Source organism: Tricharina praecox (assembly GCF_024521635.1).
Source record: "Tricharina praecox strain CBS 144465 chromosome Unknown BZA05scaffold_7, whole genome shotgun sequence".
NCBI classification, from domain to species: domain Eukaryota; kingdom Fungi; phylum Ascomycota; class Pezizomycetes; order Pezizales; family Pyronemataceae; genus Tricharina; species Tricharina praecox.
This window is the reverse complement of record NW_026250409.1, coordinates 191,938-208,998: the sequence shown is the minus strand read 5'-3', so window position 1 is coordinate 208,998 and position 17,061 is coordinate 191,938. Positions and strand designations below refer to the sequence as shown.

At 54.1% G+C, this 17,061-nt stretch overlaps 7 protein-coding genes across 7 annotated transcripts; 4 read left to right on the top strand and 3 right to left on the bottom strand.

Moving 5' to 3' along the window:
* Window positions 1–63: 63 nt before the first annotated feature.
* Window positions 64–1,168, bottom strand: BZA05DRAFT_392033 (CybS-domain-containing protein). Its single transcript, XM_051483044.1, has 4 exons — window positions 849–1,168; window positions 776–793; window positions 505–691; window positions 64–446 (listed from the first exon to the last, which is right to left on the bottom strand). Exons 1-4 carry the CDS (start codon window positions 961–963, stop codon window positions 281–283), a joined length of 486 nt encoding a protein of 161 aa, XP_051341045.1. The 5' UTR covers window positions 964–1,168; the 3' UTR covers window positions 64–280.
* A 66-nt stretch (window positions 1,169–1,234) lies between these two features.
* BZA05DRAFT_392030 (uncharacterized protein) lies at window positions 1,235–3,056 on the bottom strand. The gene is made up of 6 exons (XM_051483043.1): window positions 2,797–3,056; window positions 2,664–2,721; window positions 2,441–2,612; window positions 2,230–2,376; window positions 1,708–2,177; window positions 1,235–1,654 (listed from the first exon to the last, which is right to left on the bottom strand). Exons 1-6 carry the CDS (start codon window positions 2,903–2,905, stop codon window positions 1,474–1,476), a joined length of 1,137 nt encoding a protein of 378 aa, XP_051341044.1. The 5' UTR covers window positions 2,906–3,056; the 3' UTR covers window positions 1,235–1,473.
* A 1,445-nt stretch (window positions 3,057–4,501) lies between these two features.
* BZA05DRAFT_245728 (uncharacterized protein) lies at window positions 4,502–6,340 on the top strand. Its single transcript, XM_051479961.1, has 6 exons — window positions 4,502–4,685; window positions 4,749–5,238; window positions 5,301–5,412; window positions 5,472–5,882; window positions 5,933–5,994; window positions 6,050–6,340. The coding sequence occupies exons 1-6, from the start codon at window positions 4,683–4,685 to the stop codon at window positions 6,109–6,111; spliced, it is 1,140 nt and encodes a 379-aa protein (XP_051341043.1). The 5' UTR covers window positions 4,502–4,682; the 3' UTR covers window positions 6,112–6,340.
* A 306-nt stretch (window positions 6,341–6,646) lies between these two features.
* BZA05DRAFT_370605 (Metallo-dependent phosphatase-like protein) lies at window positions 6,647–8,860 on the top strand. The gene is made up of 7 exons (XM_051481656.1): window positions 6,647–6,854; window positions 6,911–6,985; window positions 7,039–7,204; window positions 7,261–7,392; window positions 7,446–7,664; window positions 7,729–8,334; window positions 8,394–8,860. Exons 1-7 carry the CDS (start codon window positions 6,783–6,785, stop codon window positions 8,558–8,560), a joined length of 1,437 nt encoding a protein of 478 aa, XP_051341042.1. The 5' UTR covers window positions 6,647–6,782; the 3' UTR covers window positions 8,561–8,860.
* Window positions 8,861–9,368: 508 nt separating this feature from the next.
* Window positions 9,369–13,390, top strand: BZA05DRAFT_350475 (uncharacterized protein). The gene is made up of 4 exons (XM_051481275.1): window positions 9,369–9,524; window positions 9,625–9,651; window positions 9,713–12,923; window positions 12,982–13,390. Exons 1-4 carry the CDS (start codon window positions 9,522–9,524, stop codon window positions 13,221–13,223), a joined length of 3,483 nt encoding a protein of 1,160 aa, XP_051341041.1. The 5' UTR covers window positions 9,369–9,521; the 3' UTR covers window positions 13,224–13,390.
* Window positions 13,391–13,826: 436 nt separating this feature from the next.
* On the top strand, window positions 13,827–15,977 carry BZA05DRAFT_245663 (nucleoside phosphatase family-domain-containing protein). The gene is made up of 3 exons (XM_051479960.1): window positions 13,827–14,316; window positions 14,414–14,890; window positions 14,980–15,977. The coding sequence occupies exons 1-3, from the start codon at window positions 14,040–14,042 to the stop codon at window positions 15,882–15,884; spliced, it is 1,659 nt and encodes a 552-aa protein (XP_051341040.1). The 5' UTR covers window positions 13,827–14,039; the 3' UTR covers window positions 15,885–15,977.
* Window positions 15,978–16,114: 137 nt separating this feature from the next.
* On the bottom strand, window positions 16,115–17,059 carry BZA05DRAFT_370597 (uncharacterized protein; the record flags this gene model as incomplete). The annotated part of the gene is made up of 4 exons (XM_051481655.1): window positions 16,115–16,305; window positions 16,471–16,507; window positions 16,598–16,734; window positions 16,789–17,059. 4 exons carry the CDS (start codon window positions 17,057–17,059, stop codon window positions 16,115–16,117), a joined length of 636 nt encoding a protein of 211 aa, XP_051341039.1.
* Window positions 17,060–17,061: the final 2 nt, after the last annotated feature.

The window sequence follows — 17,061 nt, the reverse complement described above, 5'->3', positions numbered from 1 at the left end:
GAATAACTGCAGCTTCATCAGTATGTGGGCTGGAAGTCGGTGGTTTTTGGAGATGATACGGAGCTCGTGGATATCACTATTTGTCACTCGCTATCGGAGCCACTGAAGTTGGATTGATGCCCGTTCAATTCAATTCACAGTCCACAGCCTGGTTTCACGAAATGAAAAGCTTTGAAATAAGCCTTGACTTTTCTGAACCCCAATCACCCAGCCGAACCCAGCAAGCAGACGCGTGCAAGAAAAACTAAAGATACACTCCCTTCTGCCCTTCACCTCGCGCTCAAGCCGTCCAGATCTTCTTGACACCCTCGGTGATACCCACATCATTAGTCTCGAACTCGTACAGGCCGTAGAGCACCAGCACGGTGGCAGCGTTGAGCGTCCACTTGGCGGTCTTGAGGGACTTGGGGTATTTGCGCTTGGGGAAGTAGTCGATTACACACGACCTACTGTCGTCAGCTACACTCGCTCTCTCCCTCCCCCGCGCAACTTGAAGGAGCATACTGGAAGCCGATGTGTGAATGCATGACTATCGTCGCACCCAAGACGGCGTCGGCAATGGGATGCATCGAGCCGGCGGCGAACGGCGCGATGGTGAGCGGTACGAGACCGAGCGAAACCAGGCGCTCGAATGACCAGTGGTAGCTACCGTGCGAGGGGCTCGTCTCCGGAATCGGTGTGGGGTCGTTGACTATTTGTGTTTGTTCGCGTCAGCACGTGCCGTGGTGGTGGCGGAGGAGGTGGAGGTGGAGAGGCCGAGGGGACCGGGACGTACTGGTGCCATCTATCACTTCTGCTGGGAGGTTAGCTGCTGTAACTGAAATAATGTGGGGAACGGAGGAGCGTACGAGGCCCGACGGGCAGAATCTGCAGCTTCTTGGAGGTGTGGAAAGTAGCGACGCGGGGGCCAGCGAGGAGCGGCTTGGAGATGAAGCGCGGGGCGGCGGTACGGAAGAGCGACATGACTGTAGTTTTCGTTGCGAGAGTGGACTCCAGAAAGGCTGTTGTTTAAAGCACGGAGGTGAACGGGAGAAACTTCGTCAAGAAGTGGAAGTGCCGGTGGTGAATGGTGGTCTTGTGAGTTCAAAGTGCTAGACTGCGGTGCCAATAGTTTATTGTTCCGCCCACTAGCCGTCGTCGGTCGGAATGACGGTACCAACAACCGAGGATGTATCCGACGCCCAATCACAGAATCGAAATTACTTGCGGCTTCCGAATCTAGCCCGTGTTGTGGCGGGTGTGTGGCGTCAACCCTTGTTCGAGCCAACACCGAAACATGATTCACCAAACAGTGTAAACTATTAGAATGGCAGAAAATGGTATGGAATACGAAAAGACAGTGATCCCCATGAAATGAAATCTCCCTCAAAGCAAGTAAAGTATAGTATACAACCGTAGTTATCCGTCTAAGAACGATGCGCCATGTAAAGTGTGTAAATTCCAACCCAGATACCTCCCCTACCAAACGTCAAGTTAATCCTCTTGTGGGGCCAACACGATGATGGGCGCCTCGCTGGTGTCGCCGTCGAAAAGCAAGAGATTCTGGATCGGCTGCTCCATCTTACCCAAGACGTTGATGGCGTCCTGCGCGAGGATACCACCGAGCACGGCCGCAACGGGGGAGAGCTCGGCCGACACGTTGCCAACGAATTGTCTACGGCGGGTTAGCATGTCCGGCGGCCGCAGCGGTTGGGGGATAGATCTGACCTGATGAAGTCCGCTCTGACGAGTTCCTGGGGCATTTCCAGCGCCTGGCCCGTCTCGATCATCAACTTGGTGAACTGTTTGTAATCCTCCTTTGTGGATTCCGGCAGTCTTCCGAACTCCTGCTGAAACTTCCACAGCCCCAAGATACCCGGCAGGACGGAGCCGACTTGATGGCGTTTTTTGGGGCGCCACGACTTTTCGAGGCGGGACGCCACCGCTTCGGACAATGTGCAGTAGATTTCCTCCTTCGTGACGAACTCATAGTCGGTAGCGCCTTCCTTCGTTTCCGTGGTCGAGACGACGCTGCGCGTACGGGTCTCCTTGCCACACTGCGTGAGTTTGTTGGCCTTGACACGCTTCAGGACGAACTGGTGTCTGATCAGATCTGCAAAGACGAAGCCGTAAAGACCGTAAGTTGCGGCAGCGTAGAAACGGATGCCCCACTTGCGGGTGGCTTCATTGATCAGATGCTAATCTCCATCAACCAGTTGTCTCATTTCCTCTGGTGCGCAGACGACTGACCATATCGTTGAAACCCAATTCCGTAGCAATCACGATGTCGAAATCGTTGAAGTACTCCGTCGGTTTGTCGTGGAGCTTGCCGGCATCGGCGTACACGCGAACGCGAGGATTCAATTTCTGGATGGTTGGAACAGCAGCTATCGCTCTCTAAAGAATCATCGTATCATCAGTATACGGCTTCATCTAGGGGAAGTAGGCTCCACAAACATACGTTAATTCCAACGTGCTCCTCCGACACGAAGAACTGCGCACCCAAATCATCCTCCACAACATCTTCCGAATCGAGGACTGTCAAGGAGCCTATTCCAGCCAAAACTAAGTTCTTTGCAACCTCGTTTGCTAGGGCACGCATGGTGATGATGAGGACGTTGGCATTGCGCATTCTATACAGTTAGGTTTCCTGCTCCGAATTGCTTTCGGAAGAAGGGATATACCTCTCCTGTGCCTCCATGCCCCACAGTCTGATCTGTCGATCATAGAGCGCAACCTCATCTGTTCATCGCATCGCGTCGCGTCAGAGCACAAGCATTACGCGTAGAGTTGTTTTTTTGTCTTAGTTTTACATACCAGCGGAGATAGTCGACGACGTAACCATTGCAGCCACCGTCGCGCCAGCGGGCTCGTTAAGGTCCACTAGGGGAACCATCTCGTCGATTTTGAAGGTTGCCGGCTCCATCGTCGTATCTCTCTCTATTGGTGGTGGGGAATGAGGTGGGTTGTGGAACTACTTTCACGAGAGCTCAAAAGAAAGTTGCAACACGATGGAGCTATGGCCATCACTAACGCCCAATCAGAGAGCTTGATGCGGCTTGCCCGAGTGAGCCAATCGGAGCGCATCGCGGTTCTGGGTGCTTCCATTCCACAAATTGCAATGCGTTTGAAAGGTGCTGTTTATTGCCTGGAGAATTTAGGATTCGGAGAAAGATCTTGAGGAGGAAGTGGATTACAGCGGGTTCAAAACACGGAAGATCACGGCACAGTAAAATCCACAGTGGAGGTGGGGGCCCGGTTTCCATCCCCCAGGAAAACACGAGCGCTGTCCGTCAAAGACTGGCAAAGAAGCATCAATATTCGCACCAACTGTCTCCTTTTGCTGCCGATTCTTATCCCATTGTATACCGACCAGGCATCCTAGCAACGAGGATGTTTTTTTCATTCCCGAAAGAGAACTCTATACGCACGCATACCCGTAATGCCGCAATGTTTAACGCCGACACATTCCTGAGCCGGACAGCATTACTCTACCGGTAATGCTATCAAGCGCGGCAGCGGGAGCGGTAGGGGGATACATGTAAGCTCTGCCGCAGGCATCCGCGAAAGGGAGGCGGCCGCACAGATTTTCTCAGTGTTGTTCAGCAGAATCCACAATGCGGCGAAGAGGGTGTCTGTTTGCGGCGTTGATATTGACGAATTGCCTTCGACCAGACACTCCAAGATGTCCGAAACGGAAATGACATTCAAATCGGATCGAAGAGCCTTCGAGGCAATGGACATGTGAATGTGGCATCGGTATAGGTGAGCGTGGGCCTTTGACACCTGACGAGAAGGCTACAGAGTACATCCCTACTATGTCAACTCACTCTCTGCCTTTATTTCCATCCTTGCTCGCTCCTCGGGGACACGACGTCTCTGACAGCAACAGGGCCCAACAGCGGCGGAGGCTGGGATACACAGCGTGAACCATATTGATGGTTCGAGGTGAATGGTTTGAGATGGATGGTTTGAGGTGGATGGTGTAATTGTAGGTTGTGGCGGCAGTCTTCTGTGTAGCGGTGGCTTGCATGTGCATCGCCGCTGTGGCTTGGCTACTGCCGCATCTCGGCATTCGGGTTTACTAGTAGTCCTGGCAGCCGTTGAGAGGTCGACTGTCGGAATACAAAGCAATTGCGCGCAGCTTCCACCCTCTGCCCACCTCCGTCTCCTCCTCTACCTCCTCCTCCTCCTCATTCTTCTCTGTACAACTCGAACAAACAAACACTCTCTCCTTCAAAACCTCAACTCAAAAACATATTCCACACGGTTATCTACTCTGCACTTCAGCTTACATGGAATAGCTATGCGACCGCACCCGCATCTTCGCTAGTCCACTAGTACACCCGTGCTCATCCCACCTGCAGACGCCTCCGTATCTCTGACCCTCAACCACCGCGGAACTTCTGCTATATTTCCCTTGCCGTCTCCATATTAGTTCCCTGGGGCCATATACATACACCCACCCGACCACTTGGCAGTATAACACGGTCGCTTCAATCGAAACAAAGCTCCTCCCATACTTTTCAAAGAAGCTTCCAGTTCCCGAACCTACATACTCCTACCTGGCAGTCAAGCATTCCCATTCCTGCCAACATACCTACACTTGACCCTTCATTCAAACTTCCTCTGCGCAAGACCGTTCGAAACTCGCTTTCCCCGACTCAGTGCCTGCACTCGAGGGATTCATCAATCTCGCAGTCATGGTACAACTTTTACCTTTGAGAACACCCGCACTTTTCTCAGTCCGTGAGCTGATCTGAAAACAGAGTAATCTCCAACCACCGCCACCCGACTACTCCAGCATTCGACTCTCCGATGTCCGCGCGGACGTTCAGCCCTCGCCTGGTCAGTCTAGAGTCATGACTGCGGCCCTTATGCGTCGTAATGCTACTCGCCAGAACCGTCACGGTGAATACCGCCGCTCGTGGGATCTATCTCGAAATGGCAGTGCCGGCAACAGCAACAGTAACGGCGGCGGCGGCGGCGGCGTCGGCGGCGGTAATAGCAGTCCAATTAATAGGCGCCCATTGTTCAATCTCGCGCGCCACATCGCTACCAGCAACCTTTCGGTTTCTACTCCCGTGGTGGCCTCATCAGATGAACCTTCCAGCAAACGCCGTCGCACTGAGCGGACTGGTCAGGTTGAGATGGAACAGTTGCCTATGGAATTGAGGTACTGTGATGGTGGTAGATATGATGGACGTACATACACTGGAGACTATAGCCCGGAATGTGCGCTCCGTGACGATTCGAGTGGTACTTTGAGCCTTCCATATACGCACAGCATGCACTTGGCTGACAATGGCGCGTGTTTCAAGTTTATTGCACAAAGAACTCGCGCTGCAACATGATCCTACGCCATGTCAACGGCGAGTGCTTTTCTCTGCAGAAACTCGTCATTCGTGCACCTTCTACTGGTTACACTTCTCCGTACGTGTTTGCTGCCTGCTCCTCTTCTCCAGAAAATATGTGTAACCAATTCCGAACAGTGTCCGTGCCGGAATGATCTTTGTGACCATGGAGGACGCCGACCTCTTGCACCGCACAAGCTACACGGTGCGCTACGAGACGGACGACGACGAGTGCGACGACAGCAGTGACGACGAGTCCTACGTTCTGGGCCCTGACCCGAGTGGTCCGTCCAATGAAGCAGACACGGAGCCGTACAGCCCGGTGATCCCAATAGCTTGGGGCTCTCAGTTCCACCGTGGAGCCGGTCAACTGCCGCCGAGAGGCACCGGCACGACCGCCAGTCCGCCTTCGGCGTCGCCTCTTTGGGTGAATCTGGATGAGCAGATCAATCAGTCTCGTCCACCCCCGGCGCAGCTGCTGGACCCGAATGCTATTTTCAGCCATAAGGACAGGAAGTCTAAATGCGTAATCAACTTCGAACCGGCGATGTACGTGAACCCTCACTACCCTCCGATGGCACATATTAACGTGTAGGCAGCTCTGGAAGGTACATCCTCGCAAAGTTCTTCGCCACGCCGGATCAGAAGAACATCGACATAGGTTTGTCCTGCGGCTTCCGAGGGTCTGGAGATCAACTGGCTGACATCTGCCGCAGAGTTCATCGGCGCCTATGGCTGGGTCGGAAGACGCTTCTTTCCGGCTATTACCATGCGATAAATGACCATCAGATGTCATACAGTTTCTTCCTTTCTTCTCTGTTGGGGCGTTTTTGGCGTTGGGTGGACTTTACGATCATTTCGTTCATGCTGCTATTTGATGAGGATTGACTGGGCTTTATATTTCATGATTCTTGTACTTGTACTTGTACCTACTTTTTATCGCATAGGGTGCCTTGGTCGGTTAAACGAATGGAATTAATGGCGTTGTCTTTATAACCTCAATCTAGGTGTATAATATACGCCTTGTATGTGATCGTCCAAGTGAAAAAAGAAAACAAAAAAGCCATGACATCCGTCTACATACTATCCATCAGTGTTAACTGTTAACGGTGAACTGCTCAGGGAATAAACATGACATCACGCCAGTAAGCGATTGCCCTTACATGATGAAGTCTCATTTGTTCCATGGAATACGTATGGTAGGCGTAAAAAGCTGGGTGGAAAGGAAGCAAGTGTTGTAGATCGCGTGCAGAGTAATCCACAAGAAATTTGGTCCCGTGCCCCGCTAACCAGAATGCTTGCCGCCGCCGCATCTTAAGCCAAACCCCACCATCCACCATACCTAGAGTTAACTTTCTGCTTCTTTGCTTCCACCAAACAAGCACCCACCACCGTCAATCCCCCTTCACGAACTTCTTCCAGCAATAGGATATTAGTACAGAAGCAATCATGTCGGCTGCTGAAGATGCCGTGGCGATGAAGAACAAGGGAAATGCCGCTATCGCGAAGAAGGACTGGCGGGTATGTTTCGTTGCTCCCACTGCAAGAGAGAGACGCGGACTTAACAACCCGGACAGGAAGCAATTGACTGCTACGATAAAGCCATCGAGCTAGATCCCACGGTGGCTGTATTCTACTCCAACCGTGCTCACGTACCTACTTCCCCTTCCCCGGGCTGTGGTGGGTGGGTGCTTATATCTGGCAGAGTCACATCAAGTTGGAGGAATTCGGCCTTGCGATTGCCGATGCATCCAAGGCTATCGAGCTCGACCCTAAATACATCAAGGCTTACTACCGCCGTGCCGTGTCGTACTTGGCCGTCATGAAGTACGCGGATGCGCTGAAGGACTTCCGGGCGGTGTGTAGACAGGGTGAGGCTCTTGGAGAGTGTGAGATGGGGGATGGGACGGATGCTGACGGTGAAAAGTGCCGCATGATAAGGATGCCAGACTCAAGATGCAGGAGTGCGAGAAGATCGTCCGCAAAATATCTTTCATGAAGGCAATTGAAGTTGGTGATCCGCCGTCCGCAGCCGAAGGACTGGATTTGAACTCCATGGGTTCGTGCTCTTCGTGTGTGCTCGAGGGAACGTGTGTGTGGCTAACTGGCCAGTGGTGGAACTGGACTACGACGGTGTCCGTCTGGGCAATGAGATGACAAAGGAGTTCGTCGAGGACATGATCCAGCGCTTTAAAGATGGTAAAAAGCTTCACAGGAAATACGTCTACCAGATCATCATCAAGGCGAAGGAGGTCTTCTATAATGAGCCGACTATGCCCGAGGTTACGATTGAGCAGGGAAAGAAGATGACCGTCTGCGGAGATACTCATGGTACTGTCACTTGTGTTGGGTTGTATGTGTTGTGTGGTGGGTATGAGCTGACGCAGCGGCGAAGGACAATACTTCGACCTCCTCGAGATCTTCAACCGCAATGGTTACCCCTCCGAGACACACGCATACCTCTTCAACGGCGACTTCGTAGACCGCGGCTCATGGTCGACCGAGATCGCACTGCTCCTCTACAGCTACAAGCTCCTCTACCCAACCAACTTCTTCCTGAACCGCGGTAACCACGAAACGGACGACATGAACCGCGTGTACGGTTTCGAAGGCGAGTGCAAGGCCAAGTACAACGAGCGGACCTTCAAACTCTTCTCCGAGTCCTTCAGCGCTCTCCCGCTCGCCACCCTCATCGGCGCGAAGTACCTCGTCCTGCACGGAGGCCTCTTCTCGGATGACGAGATTACCCTGGATGACGTCCGGGCGTTGGACAGACATAAGCAGAGGCAGCCAGGGCAGGAGGGTTTGATGATGGAAATGCTCTGGACGGATCCCCAGACCATGCCTGGCAGAGGGCCAAGTAAGCGTGGAGTCGGACTCCAGTTTGGCCCGGATGTCACCAAGAGGTTCTGTGAGCGTAATGGCCTGGAGGCTATTATCCGATCCCATGAGGTTCGCATGGAGGGATACGAGGTCGAGCACGATGGACGGTGTATCACTGGTAAGACTACCTATCCAGTCATTCCTTTCCACGGCAGCAGCTAATACAGGTGGGAATAGTCTTCTCGGCGCCCAACTACGTCGACACCTCGGGCAACAAGGGTGCGTACATCAACATCGGCCCAGACTACAAGCTGCAGCACAACGTGTTCGATGCCGTCCCGCATCCCAACATCAAGCCCATGGCGTACGCGCAGAACTCGCTGATGTCCAGCATGATGATGTGATGTAAATTCTACATACCTAGGATGTGACATTGTATTGAGATCTGGTGAAGAATACTGGGGCGGCTCTTTTCACTTTCATATGCTTTTGTTCTACGTTTATGATTGGGGTTTTACAGGCTTGGGTTTTTTGTGCTTGTGTTTGCTTTGTCTTGTCTTGTCTTGTCTTGCTGGCTGGCGAGGGGCGTTAGTTACCTTGAAGCACTTGGTGTATTACCTTTGCCATTCACTAGAACGAAATGATGATGGCGGCGGCGGCGGTGGTGGTAATTATTTTTTGTTTAATCATTGATTGCTTGCGACCTTCATTCTGGATCATAGCAATACCTATACACGCTCCGTTTCCATATCCACTTTCCAACCCGGCTCTCGTCAGAAGCCCATCGTAACTTGCTCTGCCCTCCACCTTGCCCTCCCCAGAGATACATGTAGATCGCAGCACTCGAAGAGGGGGCGGTGGTGATATGGCTTAAAAGCTCGTGGGTTGAGCGGCAATGGACGAGTGACGACGTGTGTAATCACCTCGCGTGCGTAATCCAGCCTCCCCATTCCCGCCCCCTCCCCCGGGCGGCAAGTTCCGATGACGAAACAACGCATCTGGAGCTTGGCGATTCACGCTAGGCTACCTATCGCGAATCCACCAGTGACAGCAGACTGTAGAGTTCCCCCCAACCACCAGCAGCAGTACGGCACAACAATGCAATCCTCTCATCTCGACGACGACGACCAAGATACGCTGCGCGATACCAAGTCTGACAGCGAACTGGAAGAGGCCGAGCAACAAGCGGAAGAAGAACGAGAAGATCAAGAAGAGGAGGAGGAGGAGGAGGAGGAGGAGGAGGAGGAGGAGGAGGAAGAGGACGACGAGGAACCACGCTTAAAATACACGCGACTCACGAAATCACTCGGTGGTGTTTATCGTAATGGAGACGCTGTTTCCACCAGTGTGGTGTTTGGGGATCGCATGGTCCGGTTCTATTTTTCATTGTCTATCTGCATGCGGAGAGAGAGGGCGGGAGGACGATTGGATTGGATTGGAAGCTGATGCGTCTAGCGGGATCCCATAGGTGATTGGCACGCACAACGGGAACATCGTCGGTTTCTACCACCCCCACGAGCTCGGCCTCGGATCTGAGCTGACGCATTGTTCTGTAGCATATACTCGGACTGCCGTCTCTGGCACCGCTGCGAACGTACCATGCGCACTCGGCCTCAGTCACGTCCATCTCCATCTCCCCTCCGCCGCCGCCGCCAGTAGCAATTCCGACGAGACGGCATAAGGAAGCGTACCACGACCGCCACATCAGTATCGCCAGCTCGTCAATCGACGGCCTGGTATGCGCCGTACCGCTGCTCCCCTCGACACCCCCGGGGCCGGGACAATCCCTCTCGACGGTACCGTACGCGAAATCGGAGATCACGCTGAAGAACTTCAAACGGCCGGTGTTGGCTGTGGTGTTGTCGCCCAACTTTCGCGTGGATCGCACGTTCCTGTCTGGTGGGCTCGCAGGAAACCTCATCTTGTCTGTTGCGCCTGCGGGCGCGGGGACGGGCGGCGGATGGATTCCGTCGCTGGGACTGGGAAGTGCTAAAGACACTATCCTGCACTCCGGCGAGGGTGCAATCTCGGCGATCGCTTGGTCAAAGGAGTCGCCGCGGTATGTAGCGTGGGCTAATGAGCAGGGCATCAAGATCATGAGGTCTCATATTGTCCCCCCGACATTGCAGAAGTCGGCGCAGGAGGAGTTGGCGGGAAACCCAGGGATCACCGGGTGGATACCGGGGCTTGGTACTAGTGGTGGGCAACCGGCGCATGAGGTCGCCTGGAAACGTATCTCTGCAATCGAAAGGCCCGAGGGGATTCCGGACGAGCTGGCTACGCTGCATAAACCGAGGCTGGAGTGGATTGACAGACGGGCACTGCTCACTAGCGAACCGCGGGAGGCAGCTACGGGCACTACTCTGAACGTCGAAGACGTTGACTGGGGCGACAAAGAGAAGCTACTTGTAGGCTGGGGCGGAACCGTATGGGTGATCGATGTCTATCCGGGGACCGACCGTGCCGGAGAGGATAAATGCAACGGCTGGGCTGAGATAACACACATGCTCCAAACCGACTGTATCATCTCCGGTATTCAGATGTACACCCCGTCGTTATTGCTGCTCCTTGCATACCTTTCCGGGCCCAGCAATACGTCGGAAGATGGGGCGGAAACTTCACCATTACCTTCTCCGGCACCAAGTACTCCGGGATCTCCGCGCAGTCCTGTGGCATCGCCAAAATTCCGTCGTGGTCGGACTAATGCTCTGATACCGGAATTGCGATTCATCGACCTCAGTACGTCGGAAGAAGTCAGTGCGGACGAGCTGATGATGAGTCGGTTTGAAAGTCTGGCGGTGGGTGACTACCACTTGGGAGTGCTTCCCGCAACACCGACAGCAGTGCAACCGCCTCCCGCCGATACTGAAGGTACGACTGGTCTCGGTGCTGGACTTTGGGCTGCTGCTATTGCCCCCGCGCATCTGTTTTCGGGCACGCAGAGCATCAGGAGTTTCGGTAGCGGTTCGCGAAGAAATAGCGTTACCACCGGCAGTCAGACAGGAACACTAGGTACGCTGCGTGCAAACAAAGGAAAGCCCGATAAGGAGATCAAGTGGGGTGAGGATGAGAAGGGGACAAAGATATATATCACCAGTCCGTATGATGTCGTCTTCGCTACCGAACGAAGCCCGAGCGATCATCTTACCTGGATGCTGGATCGTAAGAAGTACGCCGAGGCCTGGCATCTGATTGATCGTCATCCTGATGTGGTGGATCCGGATACCGCCTCGTTGACTATGTACGATGAGGAGGAGCGGAAGGTTGTGCGCCTTGATGAGGAGTACGATTCTGACTCCACTGCGGATACGCGGCAGCAACAACAAACTGCCAGAAGATACTCAACCGCCGAGAAGGAGAAGCGCAGGATTGGTGAGCTTTGGCTGCGTGATCTGATTGACAACGGCGAATGGCAGAAGGCCGGAGAGGTCTGCGGTAAAGTTCTGGGAACGTCTTCGAGGTGGGATTATTGGGTCTGGGTTTTCGAGGCTTCGGGGAGGATCAAGGAAATTACGGCGTACATCCCCACCACACAACTATCGCCACCGCTTCCCAGTGTCATCTATGAGATTGTCCTGGCGCATTATCTCAACCATGATCGGAAGAAGTTCCGCGAGCTCCTCCTGGAGACCTGGAAGCCGGAAGGAACGCGGACTCTTTATGATTCTCGTACACTGGCCGACACGATAATACTCAAGATAAACAACCGTGAAGACGAGATACACACGGGAGATACGGACTGGAAGCTTCTACAGGAGTGTCTAGCAAAGCTGTATATGGTGTTGCAGGAGCCTAGGAACGCCCTGAAACGATATATGACCTTGAAAGATGCCGACGAAGCATTCCGTCTCATCCGCGAATTCAGACTCGTGGACACGATACGGGATGATATCGCCTCGCTCATTCTTCTCCGCGTTTCGGATCTACAGCTCAAAACCGCCACCATTCCAGAGCTTGAGATGGCAACTAGAGAAGCAATCACTCTGCTCATCCACGAAGCTGATCGCGGCATCCTCTCGCCGCATGTCGTCGTCAAGCAGCTCGAGTCCGACAATGTCCCCACGGGTAGACTTTTCCTGTACTTTTACCTGTCCCGGCTCTGGAGAAGCCAGCAAACTGAGAACCAGATCCTCTCCGCTTCCGGAGGGTTTCTGGCCGAGTTCGAAGACTTGATGGTGGAGCTATTCGCCGAGTATGACAGACCCCTCCTCATGGACTTCCTCAAAGACTCACACAACTACTCCCTGGAGAAGGCCTCCTCCGTATGTGAGCGCCGCAACTATATCCCCGAACTAGTTCACCTTCTCAGCAAGACCGGCCAAACCAAGCGCGCCCTGTTCCTCATCATCGACAAGCTCGCAGACGTAGCACAGGCAATCGCCTTCGCCAAGCAGCAGGACGATCCAGACCTGTGGAACGACCTCCTGGACTACTCCATGGATAAGCCGGCGTTCATTCGTGGGCTCCTGGAGAACGTGGGCACAGCGATTGATCCCATCACACTTGTCCGCCGTATTCCCGCGGGACTGGAAATCGAGGGTCTCAAGGAAGCGCTGGGGAAGATTCTGAAGGAGTATGGAGTCCAGTGGAGCATCTGCGATGGCGTCGCGAAGGCACTTACCAGTGAGGTCGCGAGGGGTATGGATATGCTACGCCATGGACAGCGACGCGGCGTTAAGTTTCAGGTTGGAGGTACCGCTGCCCTCGAGGATGAGCAGGCTGGTGACAGTGAGGTTTGTGGGGTGTGTAAGCGGCGATTTGGGAGTGGTATGTATTCCTTGAATTCCCAGGCTTCACATGGATAGTAGCTGATGGGCAGATATAGGAGCGCAAAAAACACTTGTCGCCTTCGCATGCGGGCATGCTTTCCACCTGCGATGCATTACCCGCCCGCTGACCGCCGGCAACGACGAGGACGACGAGGACGACGAGGAGGAGCAGGAAGTGGTGCAAGGCTATGGCCGTAGCGTGGGCGCGAAAGTTACACGGGCCGCGCTGGTTAGCGAGAAGGTTAGACGCGGATGCGGTGTTTGTGCCAAGAGGAAGAGGGAGGAGATTATGGTATAGGCGGTGCCAGGTGGAGAGACGCAGTAATTTGCATGATGCCGGAGTTTTCCTTTTCGTTATGATCTGTTCGATGCCATGAATGATGATGTTTGTAATGTTTTCTGTTTATATCATGAATCTGCGATTTTATATGTACTCTACATCCAAGAAGCCGCCATTCCACCTCGTTCATGAATATCACCACAAGCCTAGAAATCGTGCCTTTGTGCTCTCGCGGCACAGCACATTCGCTTGAGGATTAGAGTACGCCCTCGAAGTTAAGATCTGTGGGACATTCGGTTATCGATACGCCGCTCGGTCACCGAGCTCGGTCCGCCTGGTGACCGTAAGTCGCGAAGGTTCGCGAATGTGGCGGAACATTGATGTAAAGTATACGTGGAGAAATAGAATTCGATTGAAAGCTTCCGGAGCTTTAGATTATGTATCTCTCTCTCTCTCTTCACGTGTGGGCGTATGTAAAAGGAAGTCTGAGACGGCTAGACCCAATGGCTGGACCATCTCGTAAAAAATCCTAATGTGGACAGGGGGAGAGCCACCGGGCAGGGATCGATATGCAGAAAGGAACTGGTCTTCGTGTATGGTGGACGGTGGGAACTTTGGGAAAGGAGTTACACCTGTACCAGTGTGAGATTTGGAGGGCATATCTGTCCCTGGGCAACTGAAGTTCCCCTTTCTTCCTCTTCTTCTCGCGCATTCCTCCCGTTATCCCCAACATCACCGCCGTCGCCGTAGCTTTCTCTACCGGAAACACTTTGGCTATTACACTATACCCCGAGCACACTCCGGTCGGTCCGGCTTGCCTCATCCTCCCACTCCATGACTAGTATCCGCCAGAGGCCTGCGCTGTGGAGCTATCTTTCCTTTACAAAAGCACCGACACGACCGGACCGATCATCGAGCATCTCGTCACAGTACCGCCCCGACGACCCGCACGAGAAGCCAGAGCGATTCGATAGCGACGCCACGGACGCAAACGCGAAAACCATGTCGAATCGATGGGTGAAGACCGTGGTCGTAGTGGTGCTGTTTTGCGTGGCCCTGTTCTTCCTAGGCCCCAAGGATAGTATCACGAAAACCGAGAATTACCTTCAAGGTGTGTAACTGCTTCTTCTCTTTGCTCTCGATCTCTCCTTTTTTTTTACTTTTGAGGGCGCGGATGTAGGGGGATTGTTGCTAACGTTCCACGCAAGACCACCGGCCAATGGGCAATGGCAATGGCCAGACAGCCTCCGATCCTTCGCTGGGAACCACGAAATGTCTGAAGTCGAGCTCGAAGTACAAGCCGATCGTGCAGTACGCGTTGATGGTGGACGCTGGGTCTACCGGTTCCCGTATCCACGTGTACCGTTTCAACAACTGCGGCGACACCCCCGAGCTCGAGCATGAGGATTTCAAGATGACGAAGCCGGGACTCTCCTCGTTCAAGGAGGATGCCGAAGGCGCCGCAAAGAGTCTCGATGAGCTGCTGGAGGTTGCGATGAAGTCCGTGCCTGAGAAGCTGAAGTCGTGCACGCCTATCGCTGTCAAGGCCACCGCCGGACTTAGACTGCTTGGAGATCAACTTAGTAAGAACATCTTGGATGCAGTCAGACACCGGTTGGACACGAAGTACCCGTTCCCGATCATTGAGAAGGGTGGCGTTGAAATCATGGATGGAAGCGACGAAGGTGGGTGCAGTTTGCGCATTTCACCTCATCTCCCCTCCCCCCGGAGAGAGAGGATATCCCAACGGTATTTGTTGACAATGGATGGGCAGGTGTCTACGCATGGATCACGACCAACTACCTCCTCGGCAAGATCGGCACAGTCGAGAAGATTCCCACAGCAGCCATCTTCGATCTCGGCGGAGGCTCGACTCAGATCGTATTCCAGCCCACCTTCCCTTCCGTTGGCGGCGGCATGCCCGAGAAGCTTGCCGAGGGCGACCACAAGTACCAGCTCAACTTTGGCGGCCGCAACTTCGAACTCTACCAGCACTCGCACCTGGGTCTCGGTCTCATGGAGGCGCGTAAAGCGATCCACAAGGTCCTCGCGAAGACGAAGCAGGAGGAGATCGGTGCCGGTTGGGACTCACAGCCCCTTGTCAACCCGTGCATCAACGTTGGCATGTCTCGTTTGATCGAGGTGGACATGGACGGAACACTGGTCAAGCTCAACATGACTGGCCCTGCAGAGCCATCCGCCGCCCAGTGCCGGGCTCTCGCCGAACAGATCCTGAACAAGGGTGTGGACTGCAAATTGACACCCTGCTCGTTCAACGGAGTTCACCAGCCTTCGCTGGAGCGCACTTTCGCCAAGGAGGACGTGTACATCTTCTCGTACTTCTACGACCGCCTCCGTATACTCGGAATGCCCGAGAGCTTCACGCTGCGCGAAATGGTGGAGACCACCGCGCGTGTGTGCTCCGGCGAGTCGAAGTGGGATGTGTTCTCGTCCTTCAAGGGTGCCCTCGAGGACCTCAGGGATAGACCTGAGGGCTGCTTAGATCTGAGCTTCATGATTGCGCTTCTGCACACCGGCTACGAGATGCCGCTGGACCGCGAGGTCAAAACCGCAAAGACGATCAAGGGCAATGAGTTGGGATGGTGCTTGGGCGCCAGTTTGCCCATGCTGGATAAGGGCACTGGTGGTTGGCAGTGTAAGCTTAAGCAGGTTGCGTAAGTGCTGCGCCTGGGTTTTTGTCACGTATAGGTAGACGGTTTGTTTATGTGTGTTTCCATTGCGAAGCAATGGTTGCTATTTTTTTTTCGCTTGTTTGTTCGGTGGCATACCCATTAGAAGTGGTAGCTATCGGAGGGAGTTCGTGAGGGTTATGTAAATACTGTTTAACATCCTCATGGCATTTTAATGATACATCTTTCCGTACCCCCATCGGATCGTGCATATCATCGTCACCCCCGCGTCTCAGGCGTAGGCGTATGTTTATTCTCCATGACCTCTTCAATCAACGGCTGCTTGCCTTCCCGCGGCCCTTTCCCGTGCCGCGTACTCCCGGCTACTATTGTCTTGATCTCCTCAACAGCATCCTCCTCCTCCTCTTCCTCGTCCTCATCATCCTCACTATCCTCATCAGAAGACGACTCTAGATCCTCCGTAGCCCTTCGCTTCGTCCCATGCGGTTCCTCATCGACAAGCTGGATTCCCGGCTTCGAGCGCTGGGGGTTGAGCGCCTTCGCGATTGGATCCTGTTTTTCCTGTCTGTCCTGTTCCTCCCCCTCCCCCATCTCGGAGTCGGAGTCAGAATCACCGTCTCGAACCTCCTCGAGTACTCCCAGTCCCAAATTCTGCGCACACCAGCACCCTGATCAGCCCCGTTCACCCCCACCCACATCCACGCTCTCAGAGAAAAGAGAGGAAAGAGAAAGGGAAGGTACCATCTCGATATAGCGCTCCTCGTCGTCGGCGACATGCTCGATATTCCGCGAGTCCGCGCCGTGCGCGCGGATCTCCTCGTCGAGTGTTGCGTTTGCTGCCGACAGTTGCGGGAGAAAGGTTGTTAGGCGGGAGAGCACTGTTGTGGGTTGCGTTAGCAGGTGGGACGGGAGGGGAGGGGAGCGGGACTGACAATCGCTCTGTGAAGGCGGGGCGGTGAACGCCGGTTTCTTTCCTGTAGGTGGTGGTGGGAGCGACATGTTTCGTGGTTGCTTTGCTATCGACGGTCGTGAGTGGCGGGGAGAGGATTTTTGGGATGGGATGGAAGCGTGTTGGCCGACGACGACGCCACACCGCCGGCGCCGGCGGCGCGTCTGCGCGCGTAGATTACGGAGCTTGTCGTTACCGGGAGGGAGGTGTCTGGAATGTTCGATGATATCGGTACCTGCGTCATACTCATACATGC

Bases quoted from the DNA above. Each gene is read 5' to 3' on its own strand.
- BZA05DRAFT_245728 (XM_051479961.1), top strand. The intron at 5,239-5,300 runs GTACTTTGAGCC...GCGTGTTTCAAG, and splicing joins GCTCCGTGACGATTCGAGTG to TTTATTGCACAAAGAACTCG. The intron at 5,995-6,049 runs GTTTGTCCTGCG...CATCTGCCGCAG, and splicing joins TCAGAAGAACATCGACATAG to AGTTCATCGGCGCCTATGGC.
- BZA05DRAFT_370605 (XM_051481656.1), top strand. From the start codon at position 6,783: ATGTCGGCTGCTGAAGATGCCGTGGCGATGAAGAACAAGGGAAATGCC. The intron at 6,855-6,910 runs GTATGTTTCGTT...CAACCCGGACAG, and splicing joins TCGCGAAGAAGGACTGGCGG to GAAGCAATTGACTGCTACGA. The intron at 7,665-7,728 runs GTACTGTCACTT...GCAGCGGCGAAG, and splicing joins CGTCTGCGGAGATACTCATG to GACAATACTTCGACCTCCTC.
- BZA05DRAFT_392033 (XM_051483044.1), bottom strand. From the start codon at position 963: ATGTCGCTCTTCCGTACCGCCGCCCCGCGCTTCATCTCCAAGCCGCTC. The intron at 447-504 runs GTATGCTCCTTC...TGACGACAGTAG, and splicing joins CATTCACACATCGGCTTCCA to GTCGTGTGTAATCGACTACT.
- BZA05DRAFT_350475 (XM_051481275.1), top strand. The intron at 9,652-9,712 runs GTCGGTTTCTAC...ATTGTTCTGTAG, and splicing joins GCACGCACAACGGGAACATC to CATATACTCGGACTGCCGTC. The intron at 12,924-12,981 runs GTATGTATTCCT...GGGCAGATATAG, and splicing joins TAAGCGGCGATTTGGGAGTG to GAGCGCAAAAAACACTTGTC.
- BZA05DRAFT_245663 (XM_051479960.1), top strand. From the start codon at position 14,040: ATGACTAGTATCCGCCAGAGGCCTGCGCTGTGGAGCTATCTTTCCTTT. The intron at 14,317-14,413 runs GTGTGTAACTGC...GTTCCACGCAAG, and splicing joins AACCGAGAATTACCTTCAAG to ACCACCGGCCAATGGGCAAT. The intron at 14,891-14,979 runs GTGGGTGCAGTT...ATGGATGGGCAG, and splicing joins CATGGATGGAAGCGACGAAG to GTGTCTACGCATGGATCACG.
- BZA05DRAFT_392030 (XM_051483043.1), bottom strand. From the start codon at position 2,905: ATGGAGCCGGCAACCTTCAAAATCGACGAGATGGTTCCCCTAGTGGAC. The intron at 2,178-2,229 runs GTCAGTCGTCTG...GATGGAGATTAG, and splicing joins AATTGGGTTTCAACGATATG to CATCTGATCAATGAAGCCAC. The intron at 1,655-1,707 runs GTCAGATCTATC...AACCCGCCGTAG, and splicing joins GTCAGAGCGGACTTCATCAG to ACAATTCGTTGGCAACGTGT.